Below are 21,893 nucleotides of genomic sequence, written 5' to 3'. Positions count from 1 at the left end.
TGACAGCGTGCATCAATGCAAACGAAGAACATGATTTCCGTTGACAGGATTTACCTTGCTCTTCATGAACTTGGAATGGTTCTTGTAGACCTCCATCTGTTTCAGCTCTTCCTCCCGCTCCTCCGTGTTCAGGAGCCCGTTGGTCTTCAGCATCTGCAGCTCGTCCTCCAGGTCACGGATGTTCCTCTCCAGAGACGCGATTTTCGTGTCCTGCAGGATGGAAAAAAAACTAGCTTCAGAAACACGCGATCCGTCCCCATGGCGCCCGGTCCCAGCCCCAGCGTTATCGCGCACAGCCCCGCCGAACATGGCGCTACGCCACGACGGTCACCCTTCCTCTCTACATGTGAAACAAGGTGCACAGATCAGAGCACGAGAGCACTGTCACGTCTGAAAAATCCCGATGTGTGTGTATTCACCATGGGTGTGTGCGGCGGGGGCGTTTTTCTGGCGGTCGCAGCCGATGTTTGCAGAGAGTGTTTGGGACGTTTCTCTCATCAGCATCGCTCTGCCCCTCTCGCTGCTTTTTAAATAAATAATATGACGTCTCTCCGATTACACACGCTCCATCTCCCCCGCTCTCCCCCACACCGAGAGCACAGAGCACATCGGCAGAGCCTGGGCCAGAGAGGGACTGAGGGAGCACCACTATACCAGCACGTGTACCAGTACACAGAGTAACAGGACAGCACATATACCAGTACACAACGTAACAGGACAGCACATATACCAGTACACAACGTAACAGGACAGCACATATACCAGTACACAACGTAACAGGACAGCACATATACCAGTACACAATGTAACAGGACAGCACATATACCAGTACACAAAGTAACAGGACAGCACATATACCAGTACACAACGTAACAGGACAGCACATATACCAGTACACAACGTAACAGGACAGCACATATACCAGTACACAATGTAACAGGACAGCACATATACCAGTACACAAAGTAACAGGACAGCACATATACCAGTACACAAAGTAACAGGACAGCACACATACCAGAACACAACGTAACAGGACAGCACGTATACCAGTACACAACGTAACAGGACAGCACATATACCAGTACACAAAGTAACAGGACAGCACATATACCAGAACACAATGTAACAGGACAGCACACATACCAGAACACAACGTAACAGGACAGCACGTGTACCAGTACACAACGTAACAGGACAGCACATATACCAGTACACAAAGTAACAGGACAGCACATATACCAGTACACAACGTAACAGGACAGCACATATACCAGTACACAACGTAACAGGACAGCACATATACCAGTACACAAAGTAACAGGACAGCACATATACCAGTACACAAAGTAACAGGACAGCACATATACCAGTACACAATGTAACAGGACAGCACATATACCAGTACACAAAGTAACAGGACAGCACATATACCAGTACACAAAGTAACAGGACAGCACATATACCAGTACACAAAGTAACAGGACAGCACATATACCAGTACACAAAGTAACAGGACAGCACATATACCAGTACACAAAGTAACAGGACAGCACATATACCAGTACACAACGTAACAGGACAGCACATATACCAGTACACAACGTAACAGGACAGCACATATACCAGTACACAAAGTAACAGGACAGCACATATACCAGTACACAAAGTAACAGGACAGCACATATACCAGTACACAATGTAACAGGACAGCACATATACCAGTACACAAAGTAACAGGACAGCACATATACCAGTACACAAAGTAACAGGACAGCACATATACCAGTACACAAAGTAACAGGACAGCACATATACCAAAACACAAAGATACTTGGTTTTGTTTATCGTGCTCAGTGCTCCCTTGTGTGCCACCCTTCCAGGAGATTACTAAATAAAAAACATTGGACCATGAGAGTAAATCGACTGAAATATAAGTATGTAGTTTTCCTGTATGTTTGAACATAAAATACATATCATTATCCATGTTGTTTATTATAATGCAGCCATTTTTCTCCATTTTTATTAAGGGTGCCAATAATTCTGAAGCCCACTCTATAGCGAACTACACAGAAACAGGACAGTATGTGTCAGCTTGCAACGAAACAGGGGAGGCCAAGGAAGTCGTCAACAGTTGATGACAGAAGAATTCTAGCCACAATGATGAAAAACTCCCATATAGCAATATGCTCAGAAAGAGGGCAGTGCATAGACTGGTATGTAGATGCAAAACGGTTCAGCCCAGTTTGTCCGGGTTTAGACTGGTTCGGCCTAATATGGCGTATGAGGTATGCCAGGCACTGCTGTTGCCATGGTGATGGAGTGGAAAGGTGTGTTTGATATGTTGGGACAATGAGAGTCTGTCTGTCTCCCTGCTTCATGCGGTCTCTGTGTTCAGGAAAGGCCTGCTATTAAAACGCAAAAGATCCTGCAGTGTTCAGATAGAGAGCGGTTAGAGAGAGAGAGCAGTGCACCAAAGAGAGAGAGAGAGAGAGAGTGAGAGAGAGAGAGAGAGAGAGAGAGAGAGAGAGAGAGACTTGTTGGGGCGGTATAGTTACAGCATTAATAATTCAGGGGATTGTGCCCCTGAACCTTTCAAAGACGGAGCAGTGGATTGGCGGAAGAAGATTCCCCAGAGCCAATTAGGAGAGGTTTGTGAGGGGTCACTCCTTCGGGTCACATGAACTCATGCATTTACTTGCAGTCAACAATGTACTCAGCGTGCCAACACACAAGAGTGAGCACAGCCTAAAAATAAAAGTGTGATCCCAGTCATGTGATTTACTGTCTGTGGCACAGTGGGGGGGGCGGGCATTCACAGTTACACCAGCTTTGTTTCCCACCCCCTCACATCTGTATGCATCTGTGCAGTGTGCGGTTTGCTTTGCATTGTACTGTGCAAAAGTCTGAGGCACCCGTATAACATTCTGTACAGTTAAGATTCTTTCAAAAATAATTCAATGAAAGGTCCTAAATAAACGTACTATACATTTTACATTACATTTTAGTAATTTGGCAGAATAGTTAAAAAACTGAATCAAAATCGATATTTTTGTGACCACCCTTCGGCGTTAAAACTGCATCACTTCTCTGAGATATAGAACTGCAGGACAGCGTTGGCTAAGTCAATCAGCAGGGAGGTTGTTCCAAGCATGTTGGAGAACTTGCCTCAGTTCTTCTGCAGACTTTGGGCGGCTCCTTGGGCAGTACTGCATATATATACTGTTTACTACTTTAGCTAGATGTGCCTTGCTGATGTAAAGGCAATTTTATACAACTTAAATTTACCACTTGAATCTCAATCACCAATCTGTCAATTGGTTCAAAATGTGATGTGCAGAATGTTGGCCATACCCTATGGGTGCGATTTGAAGAATATTTTGAAAAATGTTCAAACATCGTCTCATAAACCACAGTGGTTATGTGCTTGACAGCCCATTATCAAGATCAAGCCTGATAATTTGTTAATTGAAAGTTACTTAATCGAGGTAAAACAATAGCCCTATATACAAATAGCCCATTATATAAACGTTTATATGATACTTTTAAAATATCATTAATATCTGTATGTGGGCACATGAGTTCTATGTGTGTTAGAATTTGGATTTGCTTGAATGGCATGAAATCCCCTACACAGTTCATTCAGTATGAAATTGTACCTTCCTGTTGATCTGATTTTTCTTTCTCTCTGCTGACTGCTCCAACACATTGATAATGTTATTGAATAGTACTAGGCTCAAACTGCAGTCCGGTCTATAACACTGAGTCTATAAGCAAAGTAGTATCTTTTTTATAAAAGAAAATAATTAAAAAAAACCTTCAGGCTGCAAGTAGGCTATGTACTGTCTTAAAATCGATATTTTTGTCACCACCCTTCGGCGTTAAAACTGCATCACTTCTCTGAGATATAGAACTGCAGGACAGCATTGGCTAAGTCAATCAGCAGGGAGGTTGTTCCAAGCATGTTGGAGAACTTGCCACAGTTCTTCCGCAGACTTTGGGCGGCTCCTTGGGCAGTACTGCATATATATACTGTTTACTCCTTTAGCTGGATGTGCCTCGCTGATGTAAAGGCAATTTTATACAACTTAAATTTACCACTTGAATCTCAACCACCAATCTGTCAATTGGTTCAAAATGTGATGTGCAGAATGTTGGCCATACCCTATGGGTGCGATTTGAAGAATATTTTGAAAAATGTTCAAACATCTTCTCATAAACCACTGTGGTTATGTGCTTGACAGCCCATTATCAAGATGAAGCCTGATAATTTGTTAATTGAAAGTTACTTAATGGAGGTAAAACAATAGCCCTATATACAAATAGCCCATTATATAAATATAATGGCAAATATCTTAAACGTTTATATCCATCCATTATCTGAACCCGCTTATCCTGAACAGGGTCGCAGGGGGGCTGGAGCCTATCCCAGCATACATTGGGCGAAAGGCAGGAATACACCCTGGACGGGTCGCCAGTCCATCGCAGGGCACACACACCATTCACACCTATGGGCAATTTAGACTCTCCAATCAGCCTAACGCGCATGTCTTTGGACTGTGGGAGGAAACCGGAGTACCCGGAGGAAACCCACGCAGACACAGGGAGAACATGCAAACTCCGCACAGAGAGGCCCCGGCCGACGGGGATTCGAACCCAGGACCTCCTTGCTGTGAGGCGGCAGTGCTACCCACTGCACCGTCCGTGCCGCCTAAATGTTTATATGATACTTTTTAAATATCATTAATATCTGTATGTGAGCACATGAGTTCTATGTGTGTTAGAATTTGGATTTGCTTGAATGGCATGAAATCCCCTACACAGTTCATTCAGTATGAAATTGTACCTTCCTGTTGATCTGATTTTTCTTTCTCTCTGCCGACTGCTCCAACACATTGATAATGTTATTGAACAGTACTAGGCTCAAACTGCAGCCCGGTCTATAACACTGAGTCTATAAGCAAAGTAGTATCTTTTTTATAAAAGAAAATAATTTAAAAAAAACCTTCAGGCTGCAAGTAGACTACGTACATATTATAAATTACCCCAGCTTCAATGAGTCTGTCGAACAGTCCATGATTTAAAAATCTTTTTTTTCTAAAGCAGGCAAATATCATATTTTATGTTCGTATCGTAATGTCTAATATCGCTTCTCTTGGTACCGGTCCTTACCTTCATCTCTATCACGGTCTGCAAGGCTTTGGTCTTGCCCGGGTCCTGATGAAGCTGGGTTCTGCGGTGCAGCTCCTGAGGCAAAGTCACACAGGTGTTTTTCTTAAAACATTTTTTTTTGTTTTTTTGTGGCATCTACCACATTTCACACCGATCAAACTAGCTGCCTGTCTCCAGAAGCTGTATGTTTCAGGATCAATACACAAAGGATCAATAATGAAAAACCTTCTGGAGAAAACAGGTTTGCACGTAGAACAAAATGGCTGTGAATCAAGATGGTGGACACAGGTGATCCCACTAGCAAAGTTGCCCACCATCTGGCCAATGCATGTGAGATACCTTCCCCAAGCAGAGGAGGGCCAGAGCAGAATATGCCTACTCTAGGACTTACAGTCTTTCAACTGTCGAAAAAGAAAGAAAGAAATGAAACTATAAATCTGCCAATAGGGTTTTGAGGATAGCAATCAAGAAGACTATCCGATTTTTGTTTATTGATTTGTGAATGTTTGAAGCAATTATTTGTAATGACCTTCTGTTTTCCTCAAATTGAGTGCTCAGTCATAGTAAGAGAGTAGGAGAGTAGCTGTATTAAAGGAGAGTATTAAAGGACAGTAGCTGTATTAAAGGGGAGTAGCTAAATTAAAGGGGAGTAGCTAAATTAAAGGGGATCTGGGGAGTACGGCGCCGGCCGGTGCAGTACCCACCTCCCGCAGGTGGAGGTTCTCCTTCTCCTTCTGGTCGAGGATGAGCTCCAGGTGGCTGACCTGCGACTCCACCTGGGCGATGCGGCGCGCCCGCTCGTTCTCCTCCTCCAGGGAGCGGCCGGACGGCAGGCCCTTGCTCTGCAGCATCTCCAGCAGCTTCTTGATGGACTCGTCGCGCGCGCCCAGCGTCTGCTTCTGCGTCTCGATGCGCAGCTCCATCTCCTCCAGCGTCTTCCTCAGGAGGAAGAGCTCCTTGGCCTGCCGCTCGTGTTCGGCCTGCAGCCGGCGGAAGTTCTCCTCCGTCAGCTCGATGGTGAAGTGCTCCACGCCGCGGCCGCCGCCCTCCTGCTGCAGCAGGTGGTTGAGGTCGCGCTGCGTGCGGAGCTCGTCCTGCAGGGCCTGGATGGTCAGCTGCAGGTGCTGCGGTCAGACGGGGCGGAGTCAGTCCCCCTCTGCGCTCAGCGACAGCCCCGGGCACAGCGTTCCCCTCTGGGACAAACAGAGCGGCACGCCCCTGCTACTCACCTACAGGCTGTCTACTCCCCTCTGCAACTTACACACTGTCTATTCCCCTCTGCAACTTACACACTGTCTATTCCCCTCTGCAACTTACACACTGTCTATTCCCCTCTGCAACTTACACACTGTCTATTCCCCACCGCAACTTACACACTGTCTACTCCCCACTGCAACTTACACACTGTATTCCCCACAGCAACTTACACACTGACTATTCCTCTCTGCTACTCACTTACACACTGTCTACTCCCCTCTGCAACACACACACTGTCTATTCCCCTCTGCAACATACACACTGTCTATTCCCCACTGCAACTTACACACTGTCTATTCCCCTCTGCAACTTACACACTGTCTACTCCTCTCTGCTACACACTTACACACTGACTACTCCCCTCTGCTACACACTTACACACTGACTACTCCCCTCTGCTACACACTTACACACTGACTACTTCCCTCTGCTACAAACTTACACACTGACTACTCCCCTCTGCTACACACTTACACACTGACTACTCCCCTCTGCTACAAACTTACACACTGACTACTCCCCTCTGCTACACACTTACACACTGACTACTCCCCTCTGCTGCAGAATCACCTCTTCCTACACACACCTGCACTCACACTTTATCTGTGTAAATAACGTACACAGGAAGCTCTCCACCTAGAGCTGCTGCTAGGTGAGTCAGGTGGGGCTCTGTTTGTCACTGAGGGAACAGTTACCAGGAAACGGCTCCTCGCGGAGCGAGAACAAACACAGCGGTGAACACAGGGTGGCGACAGAGAGCACTGAGACAAACTGAGCTGCTCCGGGAAACCTGAGGATAACAAAGCCAGAACACGGCATGCTGAACCACACACACACACACACACAGGTTCACGCATACAAACACAACACGCACACACACGCACACAGCACGCACGCACATGCACACGCACACGCACACAACACGCATACACGCACACAGCACGCACACATACACACACACACACACGCACACACACACACACACACAGGCACACGCATACACACACAACACGCATGCACACAACACGCACGCACACAGACACACACACACACACACAGGCACACGCATACGCACACAACACGCACGCACACATACATACACACACACACACAGCACGCACACACACAGCACGCACACATACACACACACACGCACACACACGCACACACGCACACACACACACACAGGCACACACAACACGCACGCACACAACACGCACGCACACAGACACACACACACAGGCACACGCATACACACACAACACGCACGCGCACGCACGCACACATACATACACACACACACAGCACGCACGCACACAGCATGCTGAACCACACACACGCACACACAGGCACACGCATACGCGAACAGCACGCACGCACACATACATGCACACACACACTCGCACACACACGTGCACAGCACGCGCGCACACATAATGCACGCACACGCACAGTATGTACATACATACATGCATACTCTTGCACGCGCACAAATACACTCCCCATATACACTCACTGAGCACTTTATTAGGAACACGGTACTAATATTGGGCCGGGCCTCCCTTTGTTCACAAAACAGCCTCAATTCTTCATGGCATGGATTCCACAAAATGTTGAAAACATTCCTTTGACATTCTGTTCCATTCTGCAGATTTGCTGGGAATCTCCCATTCCACTACATCCCAAAGGTGTTCTATTCGTTTCAGATTCTATAGTGCGAAGGCCACTGAAGAACATTGAACTCATTGTCATGTTCATGAAACCAGTTTGAGATGACTTTTGCTTTGTGACATGGTGCATTATCATGCTGGAAGAAGCCATTAGAGGATGGGTACATTGTGGCCATGAAGGGATGCACATGCAACAATACTCAAATAGGCTGTGGCACTCAATGATGATTGGTTGGTATTCACAGGTCAAAATTGCGCCAAGAAGGGTGTCTCGGTGGCGCAGCCTGTAGAGCACTGACCGCATGCTCATTGCGAGCCGCGACGTCGGCGGTTTGAATCCGACCGTCCGACATTTGTCGCATGTCTTCCCCTCTCTCTCGCTCCCATTCTTCCTGTCTCTCTATACTATATACTGTCCAATAAAGCTGAAAAAGGCCTAAAAAATATCTAAAAAAAAAAAAAATTGCGCCAAGAACACATTCCCCACACCATTACACCACCACTACTAGCCTGGACTGTTGACACAAGGCAGGTTGGATCCATGGATACATGCTGTTGCGGCCAAATTCTGGCTCTGTATGCCTCAGCAGAAATCGAGATTCATCAGACGAGGCTACGTTTTTTTCCAGTCTTCAACTGTCCAGTTTTGGTGAGCCTGTGCCCACTGCAGCCTCAGCTTCCTGTTCTTAACTGACAGAAGAGGAACCCGACGTGGTCTTCAGCTGTTGTTGCCCATCCGCCTCAAAGTTCGACGTGTTGTGCATTCTGAGATGCTTTTTGTACAGAGTGGTTATCTGTATTACCGTAGCCTTTCTGTCAGCTCAAACCAGTCTGGCCATTCTCCGTTGACCTCTCTTATCAATAATGCATTTCTGTCTGCAGAACTGCTGCTCACTGAGTGTTTTTTTGTTTTTCGCACCATTCTGAGTAAACTCTAGAGACAGATTGCATGAAAATCCCAGGAGATTAGCAGTTACAAAAATACTCAAACCAGCCTGTCTGGCACCAACAATCATACCAAGCTCAAAATCACTGCGATCACATTTTCCCCCATTCTGATGGTTGATGTGCACATTAACTGAAGCTCCTGACCTGTATCTGCATGATCGTATGCATTGCACTGCTGCCACACGACAGGTAAGCACATGAATAAGTTCCTAATAAAGTGCTCAGTGAGTGTACACACATACATAAACACACACGCATGCAAGCAGGCACACACATCCATACACTCACGACACACACAGGGACACGTGTACATACACTCACCACACGAACACACACATTCAACATACACGCATCTGCACACGCACAAGCACACGCACAGACACACAGATGAAGTATTCTTTGCTTTTCCGGAAACAGCAGAGGAAACCAGCAGCTAGGCAAGAGGATTGAGGACCCTTTTGTGTGCAGTTGAGTGTTCTCTGCCCGTACAGTTAAATTTACGCTAACTGTATTACCTGTCATGGGCATACATAAAATACAGAGAAACAAAAGGTGTTATAAGGTGAAAGAAACACTCAGGGCCTCTGTCCTCAGATTCAGACAATGAACTTCCTGTGTACTGCCTTTCGTGTCTGCAGCGGCAGCAGTATGCCCAACACCACTGAATCAGCCCCATAAAACCTGCTGCATTATTAATTACCTGCAGCACTCAAGCAGTGCGGAGCAGTGATTACAGCACTGGACTCTGGACACAGAGAGCAGCAGTGCGGAGCAGTGTCCAGAGATCAGCATTGCAGGACAGTGGTCGTGCGTGGGGTGGGAAGGGGGGTCGCTGGGATATGGTGCAAATTTGTGCAGCATACGGTGCAGCGTCCAGGAACTCCTGCGAAAGCTACTCGTTCCTGCGTTTATGTGAAAGAATACTTCAGTTTGTCATCCGGAAACACATGGCACTGGCACGGGGTGAGGTGGGGTTCCGCACACACACAAGGACAAACCTTAGTTCTCCTCGCGTCCTGAGGTTGCTAGCATGGCGAATGGAAACAAAATGCACTGAGATCACACGGAGAGCGCAGGAAGCAGCCAGCAACACAGACAGGGCGGACGCATGGGGCACCTGACCTCGGATCAGAGAGACCTGCAGTGGGTTTTGGCTCACACCCCGACCCATTGCAGGAGCCAGCGTTGTGCACTCAACACGCTCAGCCAGGCACACGACACGTCACACAATGAACACCAACTCTGCCGCAGTCACACAGGAGTCCCCGTGGGGGAAAACGGACACGCGGGACCGCCGCTTCACAGAACGGGAAGCGGGCGTGGTGACGACACCCGCTCGTAATTTAACATCACCCACACATACGCTGACGTCATCGGTTCAAAATGAAAAAGAACATATCACAGTGAGTATGCAGGTATATTGGCAACATTGCACATTGTACAGAATCAAACTTACCTGGTATTTAAATATATTTAAAGTAGCAACAGGTATTTTGCACACACAGTACAGAGCAAAAAGTTCAGTGTTAAATCAACCACTCAATTGATAGACTACATTTCACTCTGATGAAAGTAATACAGTGCAGTCTATAAGTGTTCTTTAAGTGACACATTTTTTGTTGTTTTCGCTCTGTACTCCAGCAAACTAACTGCTGAAATAAAACAATCACTATGCGACAAAAATGAAAAGACTTTCAGCTTTAATTTTTACATACATATCTGGAGAACCATGGAGGAATTATAGCCCTTTTTATACATAGTCCCCCCCCAATAACCACATTGTGATTGTTTTATTTCAACTGCTTGCTGGAGAACAGAGAAAAAAATAAAGAAATTAAAAATGTCTCACTGTCCAAATACTTCCGTATTGCATTGTATTTCACTGTAAACCTGCAGGCCTATGGTGGATGAAACTGAGGCTCCTGACCACATTCTATCATCGCTGTACAACAGGCAGCAATACCCTCTCTACGACAGGGCCAAACCATTACAGGCAGCGTCCGAAGGATGGAAAGCAGAGGCACATGAAAGGAGGGAGGAAGAGATGAAAGAAAATCAATAAGAATTTAATCTCTTAATCTCCGTTTTTTTCATCCGTCTTCCTGTGAAGATCAGACCGTACATCGCACAGATCGCTGTGGCTTTCCCATGATGTGGACAGAGCGGCGTGAGCCTGTGTGTGCAGGTGTGTGCAGGTGTGTGCAGGTGTGTGCAGGTGTGTGCAGGTGTGTGCAGGTGTGTGCAGGTGTGTGCTGGCGTGTGCAGGTGTGTGCAGGTGTGTGCAGGTGTGTGCAGGCGTGTGCAGGTGTGTGCAGGTGTGTGCAGGCGTGTGCAGGTGTGTGCAGGTGTGTGCAGGCGTGTGCAGGTGTGTGCAGGTGTGTGCTGGCGTGTGCAGGTGTGTGCAGGCGTGTGCAGGTGTGTGCAGGTGTGTGCAGGCGTGTGCAGGTGTGTGCAGGTGTGTGCAGGCGTGTGCAGGTGTGTGCAGGTGTGTGCTGGCGTGTGCAGGTGTGTGCAGGCGTGTGCAGGTGTGTGCAGGTGTGTGCTGCGTGCGGCCGCCACCGTGAACGCAGAAACTAATCTGCTCTGAATGTCCGGGAGATTCTCGCTCCACTGCACCTCAATGCAACGTACTGTCATAAGACAGGAAACACGGATAATTCAGGAATCATCAATGTGTGTTTGCATCCTGCTGTGCTGTAAAGAAGGCCTACGTGCTCAGTGTACTGTTTGTAATATTGAATGATGAACGCGTGTTTGTGTTCTGTTCTGATGTTTTTTTTATCACCATAAAGAAGGCCCACATGCTCAGTAACGCTGTATGTAATACTGAATGATCAACGCATGTCTGTGTCCTGTTTGTGTCCTGTACAGAAGGCCCACGTGCTCAGTAATGCTGTATGTGATATTTGTGTCCCGTAAAGACAGCCCACGTGCTCAGTAATGCTGTATGTGATGTTTGTGTCCATACAGAAGGCTCATGTGCTCAGTAATGCTGTATGTCATGTGTGTGTCCCGTACAGAAGGCCCACGTGCTCAGTAGCGCTGTATGTGATATTTGTGTCCCGTACAGAAGGCTCACGTGCTCAGTAGCGCTGTATGTGATGTTTGTGTCCGTACAGAAGGCTCATGTGCTCAGTAGTGCTATATGTGATGTTTGTGTCCCGTACAGAAGGCCCACATGCTCAGTAGTGCTGTATGTGACAGTGAGGAAGGCGTCCTGCCTCCATGGTGGGGGGGGGGGGGGCGTGTGTAGAGCAGGGCTGCAGTGCTGGCCATCGCTCGGGGGGGGAGGGGGGGGGGGGGGACAGGCCCGCGTCATCGACCCTCCTCCTCACACCGCGGCTCTGCTTATGTAAGGCTCTCCTCGGCCCAGCGAGCATGTTATTACGCTTCAGCGTCTATTAGGCCCAGCGTAAAACACACATCTGCACGGAGATACAGCCATATAATAAGGCACTGAACGGGGGACTGGAGGAGCGGTGGGGGGGGGGGGGGGGGGTTTGAGAGAAAAGGGGTTGTTGGAGATCTGTGAGATGACGTGAAGGATGTCACGGGAGATGTGGGTGACGATAGGAAGGGGATTGTGGGAGAATGTAATTTACTCTGTGCTGTACGTTTTCCTTCAGGACTGTTGGACTTTACTAATGTGACTAGCATTTCGTTTTTTTAATTGATGCATTTGAAGGAATAGCAGTTTAACATAAGCCATGTAGTGGCATTATCTGCCAATGGTTGACACTATTGATACTACACTAACCCAGCAAATGTTGGAAAGTCACACCATACTATACTGCATGCCATTTCCTTTCTTCAAATGCAAATTCTAATATTTAATCATATTATGAAGTGCATTATAAAACCTACGGTTTGTTGATTCGTTTTGACAGCCTTTCGAAAGAAAACACCTGCTCTCTCTCTCTCTCGCCCCCCCCCCCCCGATCTGCTCTCTTCCTCTCCTTCTTTCTCACTCCCCATCTCTCTTTCTGTCTCTCCTCTCATCAATAGTCTGGCTAACTGAAAATCAATGGGAGGAACCTTGGTGCACTTAATAAGAGGCACAGTTACATCTGCAGTGTTGCATGATCCCAGTTTCCACTGCTCCTAACTCACCCCCACTGCCCACTGCAGTGTTCCACTGCTCCTACCTTACCCCACCGCAGTGTTCCACTGCCCCAAACTCACCCCCACTGCAGTGTTCCACTGCCCCAAACGCACCCCCACTGCAGTGTTCCACTGCCCCTACCTTACCTCACTGCAGTGTTCCACTGCCCCAAACTCACCCCCACTGCAGTGTTCCACTGCCCCAAACGCACCCCCACTGCAGTGTTCCACTGCCCCAAACGCACCCCCACTGCAGTGTTCCACTGCCGCAAACTCACCCCCACTGCCCACTGCAGTGTTCCACTGCTCCTACCTTACCCCACCGCAGTGTTCCACTGCCCCAAACTCACCCCCACTGCAGTGTTCCACTGCCCCAAACGCACCCCCACTGCAGTGTTCCACTGCCCCAAACTCACCCCCACTGCCCACTGCAGTGTTCCACTGCCCCAAACTCACCCCCACTGCCCACTGCAGTGTTCCACTGCCCCAAACTCACCCCCACTGCCCACTGCAGTGTTCCACTGCTCCTAACTCACCCCCACTGTCCACTGCAGTGTTCCACTGCCCCAAACTCACCCCCACTGTCCACTGCAGTGTTCCACTGCCCCAAACTCACCCCACTGCCCACTGCAGTGTTCCACTGCTCCTACCTTACCCCACCGCAGTGTTCCACTGCAGTGTTCCACTGCTCCAAACTCACCCCCACTGCAGTGTTCCACTGCCCCAAACTCACCCCCACTGCAGTGTTCCACTGCCCCAAACTCACCCCCACTGCAGTGTTCCACTGCCCCAAACTCACCCCCACTGCCCACTGCAGTGTTCCCCTGCCCCAAACTCACCCCCACAGTGTTCCACTGCCCCAAAGACAATAGGGCTTCAGCAAAGAAAGACGTGACTGTGACTATGACTGTGACTGTGACTGTGACTGTGACTGTGACTGTGACTGTGACTGTGACTATGACTGTGACTGTGACTGTGACTGTGACTGTGACTATGACTATGACTGTGACTGTGACTGTGACTCACACAGACGTGACTGCGATTCAGCCAGCAGTATGGGCTGAGTCAGTGAGGGCATGTGTGGGTCACAGACAGGACAGGAGGAGAAGAGGAGATGGAGTCTCCTCAGCCGCAGGTATGGGAGTTATGACTAATCTACCGCTCACTTACCGTGAGCTCTGTTTCATAGTCCGCACACCTGTTCTCCCCCACGTTTCTCTCCCTGCCCTCCCTCTCTCTCGCCTCTCCTCCCATTCCTCCTTCTGTCTCCACTCATATGGCTGGTCTTCTCCGGAGCAGCTGACTGCAGCATAACAGGCATCCAGCCACAGAAAGGAAACAGCCCTTCCCTGGGGGGCCAGATCAGTCCAGAGCCCCCCCCCCCCCCCTCCCCACCTCCCCTCCAACAACCCCAACCCCAACCCCAACCAGGATAGGACATACACTTTACCTAAATTTGACACACGTATGGACTGCAGTACATTATTTAATTCACTCTCAGCATCCATCAATAAAGCACTTTGGGGAAATAGTTGGAGGAGCGCAGTGCCTGCCACTAAATGGGTTCACTCTTCTCTGAACAATCTATCCACTGCCAAATGCCTCCTCCTCGCTGAGCGCTCTGTTTTACCAGCAATCAGCATCCCTTTTACTCAGAGGTGACGAACACGCCGGGAAACGGCTGAAGAGCCAGCCGGACCCAAATAAACTGCTCGGTTTCGTCTTAAAAAAAGGGCAAAAAGGTTTCATTAAGATTATTCAATTTTTCTTTTTTTTTTTTTAAAGAATCAATGGAGTGATCGATTCAAAAATAGTTGCAGCCCTGCTTTCTTGTAGAAATGCAACGTGGTTTGAAACAAACCCCCACTTGTTCTAAAATGCTCTGCCTTAGAGGTTAGGATTAAAAAGTTCAGAACTATTAAAATACCTCATATCCCAATTTTGCTGACCTGGGTCATCAGGCCATCTAGCACACACTATCAGGCAGCCTGTAGTGTAGTGGTTAAGGCACATGACTGGGACCCGCAAGGTCAGCAGTCCAATCCCCAGTGTAGCCACAGTAAAATCCGCACAGCCGTTGGACCCTTGAGCAAGGCCCTCAACCCTGCATTGCTCCAGGGGAGGATTGTCTCCTGCTTAGTCTAATCAACGGTACGTCGCTCTGGATAATAGCGTCTGCCAAATGTCATTAATGTGATGTAATGTAACTTTCAGTGACAGAAACTGCATTACAGCTTTTATTTGTAATGACTTGATTTTTTTTTACTTGAATGACTTCAGATTTTTTGGGAAAAATGTGTTTAAAAGCTAAGCTTTGAACACACATTACTGAGCACCTTGTAATGCTTCAAATCTTCAGTGCTCTCACTGTGTTCACATTGTCAGCATTGCTAGCATGTTTTTGCTCACATTACTGTGCTTAAGGGCTAGAATATTTAAGGTTATACGTAGCGTATATTCCTGAACGACATTTTCCAAAATGATAATTATGGAGCAACTGACGAGGATGATCATGACTGTTCTTATTGCTGCTGCTATTATTACTATTATTGTGTCCAGCCAAACCATATTGCTGAATGTAATCTGACACAAGCCCATCTGGAACGCCTGTGGATGATGTGATTTAATCAGATGCGCTGTTACTGTGGCTGCACAGTACACTCATACACACACACATCACACACACACACACACACGCACACGCACACACACACACACACACGCACACACACACACACACGCACACACAGGCACACGCACGCGCATCACACACACACACACACACACACACACACACACAGGCACGCACACACAACATGAACAAATATGAGCGCAATGAAAAACGGAAAAACAGCTTCCATCAGCTTTCTTCCAGCTCTCCGGAGGGAAATCCTGAATTGAGTGCTACTTTCACTCTAGAAAGTAGAATGAGCCAGCCTGGTTCAGCTCTACAGTGGGAAAGGGCTATAATGAGCCAGCCTGGTTCAGCTCTACAGTGGGAAAGGGGTATAATGAGCCAGCCTGGTTCAGCTCTACAGTGGGAAAGGGGTATAATGACCCAGCCTGGTTCAGTTCTACAGTGGGAAAGGGCTATAATGAGCCAGCCTGGTTCAGCTCTGCAGTGGAAAAGGGCTATAATGAGCCAGCCTGGTTCAGCTCTACAGTGGGAAAGGGCTATAATGAGCCAGCCTGGTTCAGCTCTACAGTGGGAAAGGGCTATAATGAGCTAGCCTGTTTCAGCTCTACAGTGGGAAAGGGCTATAATGAGCCAGCCTGGTTCAGCTCTACAGTGGGAAAGGGCTATAATGAGCCAGCCTGGTTCAGCTCTACAGTGGGAAAGGGCTATAATGAGCCAGCCTGGTTCAGCTCTACAGTGGGAAAGGGCTATAATGAGCCAGCCTGGTTCAGCTCTGCAGTGGGAAAGGGCTATAATGAGCCAGCCTGGTTCAGCTCTGCAGTGGGAAAGGGCTATAATGAGCCAGCTTGGGTCAGCTCTGCAGTGGGGAAAAAAGGTATTATGAGCCAGCCTGGTTCAGCTCTGCAGTGGGAAAGGGCTATAATGAGCCAGCCTGGTTCAGCCTGGTTCAGCTCTACAGTGGGAAAGGGCTATAATGAGCCAGCCTGGTTCAGCTCTACAGTGGGAAAGGGCTATAATGAGCCAGCCTGGTTCAGCTCTACAGTGGGAAAGGGCTATAATGAGCCAGCCTGGTTCAGCTCTACAGTGGGAAAGGGCTATAATGAGCCAGCCTGGTTCAGCTCTGCAGTGGGAAAGGGCTATAATGAGCCAGCCTGGTTCAGGTCTACAGTGGAAAAGGACTATAATGAGCCAGCCTGGTTCAGCTCTGCAGTGGGAAAGGGCTATAATGAGCCAGCCTGGTTCAGCTCTGCAGTGGGGGAAAAAAGGTATTATGAGCCAGCCTGGTTCCACAGCGCTCTACAGAGAGGCATAACTCAGTCACCCATCCCATTCTAATTTATAATTCAAGCTGCAAGCTCAGCTCCCCAAAGCAGGTATGGCTGTCTGCGCTCTGCAGAGGCTGATAACAGCGCCGGTGAGGAAATGCTCCGGCCTCTCAGAGCCGGAGATAAAGACCGCCCCGCCCCCACACTCACCGTCTCAGCCTCTGCAAGAGCAGTGTGCACTATAACTGCCTCTCACACAAAGTGTGCACTATAACTGCCTCTCACACAAAGTGTGCACTATAACTGCCTCTCACACAAAGTGTGCACTATAACTGCCTCTCACACAAAGTGTGCACTATAACTGCCTCTCACACAAAGTGTGCACTATAACTGCCTCTCACACAAAGTGTGCACTATAACTGCCTCTCACACAAAGTGTGCACTATAACTGCCTCTCACACAAAGTGTGCACTATAACTGCCTCTCACACCAAGTGTGCAGTATAACTGCCTCTCACACAAAGTGTGCACTATAACTGCCTCTCACACAAAGTGTGCACTATAACTGCCTCTCACACAAAGTGTGCACTATAACTGCCTCTCACACAAAGTGTGCAGTCTGCTTGAGGCAGAGTGTACTTCGTTTTGTGTTGTCCTGCATGGGTGGGTTTTATCTGTCTGTCTGCGTATCGCATATAGACATTTATAAACATGTCATGTGTTTAATTGTCTCTCTGGGTGAGTGATTTTATGGTCTGTCTTGTAATCAGAGCTACAAAATGCTTGACCAAAATACCACCGACCATTGCTGTGTGGCAATAAAAGTATCTGGTATCTTGTATAAAGCTGATGAACAATAACCCACAAAGACCGACCGGTCCTGGGATTCAAAAGGGCTCATAAAGCTCAGTGAATCCCAGAGATTGCGTTTTAGGCCAGGGAAAACAGGGGGGTGCTGGATGACCAGGCTGGGATTTGGGTGGGCATGGATTAGGATGAGGCACGTGTGGAGGAAGCCAGGTGCTACATAAGAGGGAGACCAGCGCTTCATTCAGCTGGCAGCCAATCAGAAAGAGACTCCCTCTGCACTAGAGGTGACATTGGCTCAGGAGGTAGGGTTGCCGGTTCGATTGCACCACGGGTGTGTCGAAGTGTCCCTGAGCAAGACACCTAACCCCCAAATGCTCCTGATGAGCTGGTCGGGGCCTTGCATGGCCGCCAATCGCCGTTGGTGTCTGAGTGTGTGTATGAATGGGTGAATGAGAAGCATCAATTGTACAGCGCTTTGGACAAAGGCGCTATATAAATGCCAGCCATTTACCATCGCTGGCAGGAATAAAATCCGAAAGAGCATTGCGCAGTCTAGACTGTGACTTTACCCAGACCACACCACTATACCCCACATTCTGCACAACTATACCCCACATTCAGCACAACTATACCCCACATTCTGCACAACTATACCCCACATTCTGCACAACCATACCCCACATTCAGCACAACCATACCCCACATTCAGCACAACCATACCCCACATTCAGCACAACCATACCCCACATTCAGCACAACTATACCCCACATTCAGCACAACCATACCCCACATTCAGCACAACCATACCCCACATTCTGCACAACTATACCCCACATTCAGCACAACCATACCCCACATTCAGCACAACTATACCCCACATTCAGCACAACCATACCCCACATTCAGCACAACTATACCCCACATTCAGCACAACCATACCCCACATTCTGTACAACTATACCCCACATTCTGCACAACTATACCCCACATTCTGCACAACTATACCCCACATTCTGCACAACTATACCCCACATTCTGCACAACTATACCCCACATTCAGCACAACCATACCCCACATTCAGCACAACTATACCCCACATTCTGCACAACTATACCCCACATTCTGCACAACTATACCCCACATTCAGCACAACCATACCCCACATTCTGCACAACTATACCCCACATTCTACACAACTATACCCCACATTCTGCACAACTATACCCCACATTCAGCACAACTATACCCCACATTCAGCACAACTATACCCCACATTCAGCACAACCATACCCCACATTCTGCACAACCATACCCCACATTCAGCACAACTATACCCCACATTCTGCACAACTATACCCCACATTCAGCACAACTATACCCCACATTCAGCACAACTATACCCCACATTCAGCACAACTATACCCCACATTCTGCACAACTATACCCCACATTCTGCACAACTATACCCCACATTCTGCACAACCATACCCCACATTCTGCACAACCGTACCCCACATTCTGCACAACTATACCCCACATTCTGCACAACTATACCCCACATTCTGCACAACTATACCCCACATTCAGCACAACTATACCCCACATTCAGCACAACTATACCCCACATTCTGCACAACCGTACCCCACATTCTGCACAACTATACCCCACATTCAGCACAACTATACCCCACTTTCTGCACAACCATACCCCACTTTCTGCACAACCGTACCCCACATTCTGCACAACTATACCCCACATTCAGCACAACTATACCCCACATTCAGCACAACTATACCCCACATTCAGCACAACTATACCCCACATTCTGCACAACTATACCCCACATTCTGCACAACCATACCCCACATTCTGCACAACCGTACCCCACATTCTGCACAACTATACCCCACATTCTGCACAACTATACCCCACATTCTGCACAACTATACCCCACATTCAGCACAACTATACCCCACATTCTGCACAACCGTACCCCACATTCTGCACAACTATACCCCACATTCAGCACAACTATACCCCACTTTCTGCACAACTATACCCCACTTTCTGCACAACCGTACCCCACATTCTGCACAACTATACCCCACATTCTGCACAACTATACCCCACATTCAGCACAACTTTACCCCACATTCTGCACAACTATACCCCACATTCAGCACAACTATACCCCACATTCAGCACAACTATACCCCACATTCTGCACAACTATACCCCACATTCAGCACAACTATACCCCACATTCTGCACAACTATACCCCACATTCTGCACAACTATACCCCACATTCAGCATTCAGTACAACACTATCTTTCCTCACACACTGTAACAGAAGTAACACAATGAAAGAAAAAAAAATCCAACCCCAGCCTGTTTTCACACTGCGACAACCCAGACTGGCTGGCAGTCTTTCCGGGTGTGAACCACCTGACTCTGCACTTCACCGAGGACTGTAAACAAACGAAGAGCGTGTGGCTGCCAGCGCCATCTGCTTTTAATATTCAAAGCACTTAATGGCGCTTCTGAGACGGAGCCAACATAAGCTGGAACGGCACACATATGTTAAATGGTATGCGCTGCAAAGGGCTGGGAAATATATTAATATTTTATAGATATTGTGATATGAAAATAGATATCGTCTTGAGATTTTTGGATATCGTAATATAGTGATACGGCATAAGTGTTGTCCTTTCCTGGTTTTAAAGGCTGCATTACAGTAAAATTATGTGTTTCTGAACTTACCAGACCGTTCTAGCTGTTCTATTATTTGCCTTAACCCACTTAGTTATTATAGCCACACTACTGACGATTATTTATTTAAAAAATAATTGTGTAAATATTTTGTGACAGCACCAATAGTCATCCCTACAATATTGTTGCAATATCAATAGGCCCAGTCCTAATTGTTGCTATACTTGGAACTGCCTTATGTTTACCTTTGATATTTTACATTTTCATGTAGGCTAGGCCTATGTTTATTCTCTATAATTTCACTTGAAACTTTGATGTTTCAAGTTTCAAGTTTTTTAGTGCTTTGCACTAAAGTTCAAAATAAAATGAAAAAATACTCTAGTACGTTTAAATTTTTTAAGCAAAAATAGGCCTTACCGTGTGGCTATTTTATATATTTTAACTATTTTAATATATATCGTTATTGAGCTATTATATGACCTATATCAGCATAGTAGATTTTCATCCCTAGAGGAAAGCCACAGGTGTGGTTCCAGTATCAGGTGGATAAAACCTCCAGACCTGGGTCGCAGCTGAGCCGCTTAAATCCCTCATTAAAAAATAAATAAAATGTAAAATAAACATCCGAACGTGCAGCTTCAGTTCAGGAGGCGCAGCGCTAAAATACGGGGTTTGAAGAGAGAAATTAAGCCCGCGTGCACTCAAGCGCTTCAGTTCGTTTCTCTGAACATGCACGGATTAAAAAATATTGTGCTGCACCATCATTTCTGTGTGTCATAGTAATTTGGCTCGGGCTTGCGCCCCGATGGGAACAGGAGTCGCTCGCGTTTCCTCTCCTCCCGACTGCGAATGAATCAGCAGCTTTCCAGAGCCGCACGTCAGTCTCGCTCCCGCTCGTGCTCTCGTGTTTCTCCAGCTTTAAATCTCCCCGTTTGGTCCCCTGTCATCACTACCACCCCGTCGCAGCGGGCGCGTTTGCAGCAGCGGCGGCGAACGAGTGAGGATACAGAGCTGCCCGCCTGTGGCTGCCCGGCTTCTGCAGTGCGCTCCGTCTCCGTCCGTCACTGCTCATGTTCTCGTTGGCTTTAGCGCCTTTGAGTTCGGTGGACGAATTTCCCTTTGGGGATTGTTCAAAGGGTATCTCATCTCATAATTATGATTCACTGTTATTACATCAGTAAACTCGTTCTTTTCATCTTGCCCGTTCCGTTTAAGATAGCTCACAGAGTATCACTTTTAAACATGGTGGTCCTGAAATTCAATAATAACTCCTGGTTTGTTGAATGATCTGGTCTAAAGCTTTAAACAAAATCCATTCC

General features: G+C 47.6%; 1 protein-coding gene across 1 annotated transcript in view; it reads right to left on the bottom strand.

Annotated features, from left to right (window-relative positions):
• LOC133109698 (ERC protein 2-like) overlaps positions 1 to 21,893 on the bottom strand; it is a 53,736-nt gene that overhangs the window by 22,599 nt on the left and 9,244 nt on the right. The window contains exons 3-5 of the mRNA XM_061219190.1: positions 5,877 to 6,296; positions 5,173 to 5,247; positions 55 to 210 (exon numbers count right to left, since the gene is read on the bottom strand). Coding sequence (XP_061075174.1) covers positions 55 to 210; positions 5,173 to 5,247; positions 5,877 to 6,296 — 651 coding nt within the window. The remainder of the gene's footprint in view (positions 1 to 54; positions 211 to 5,172; positions 5,248 to 5,876; positions 6,297 to 21,893) is intronic.

The sequence above is a fragment of the Conger conger genome, chromosome 14 (assembly GCF_963514075.1).
Source record: "Conger conger chromosome 14, fConCon1.1, whole genome shotgun sequence".
Taxonomy (NCBI): domain Eukaryota; kingdom Metazoa; phylum Chordata; class Actinopteri; order Anguilliformes; family Congridae; genus Conger; species Conger conger.
The sequence above is the reverse complement of the archived record's forward strand: the minus strand, read 5'-3'. Positions and strand labels throughout refer to the sequence as shown.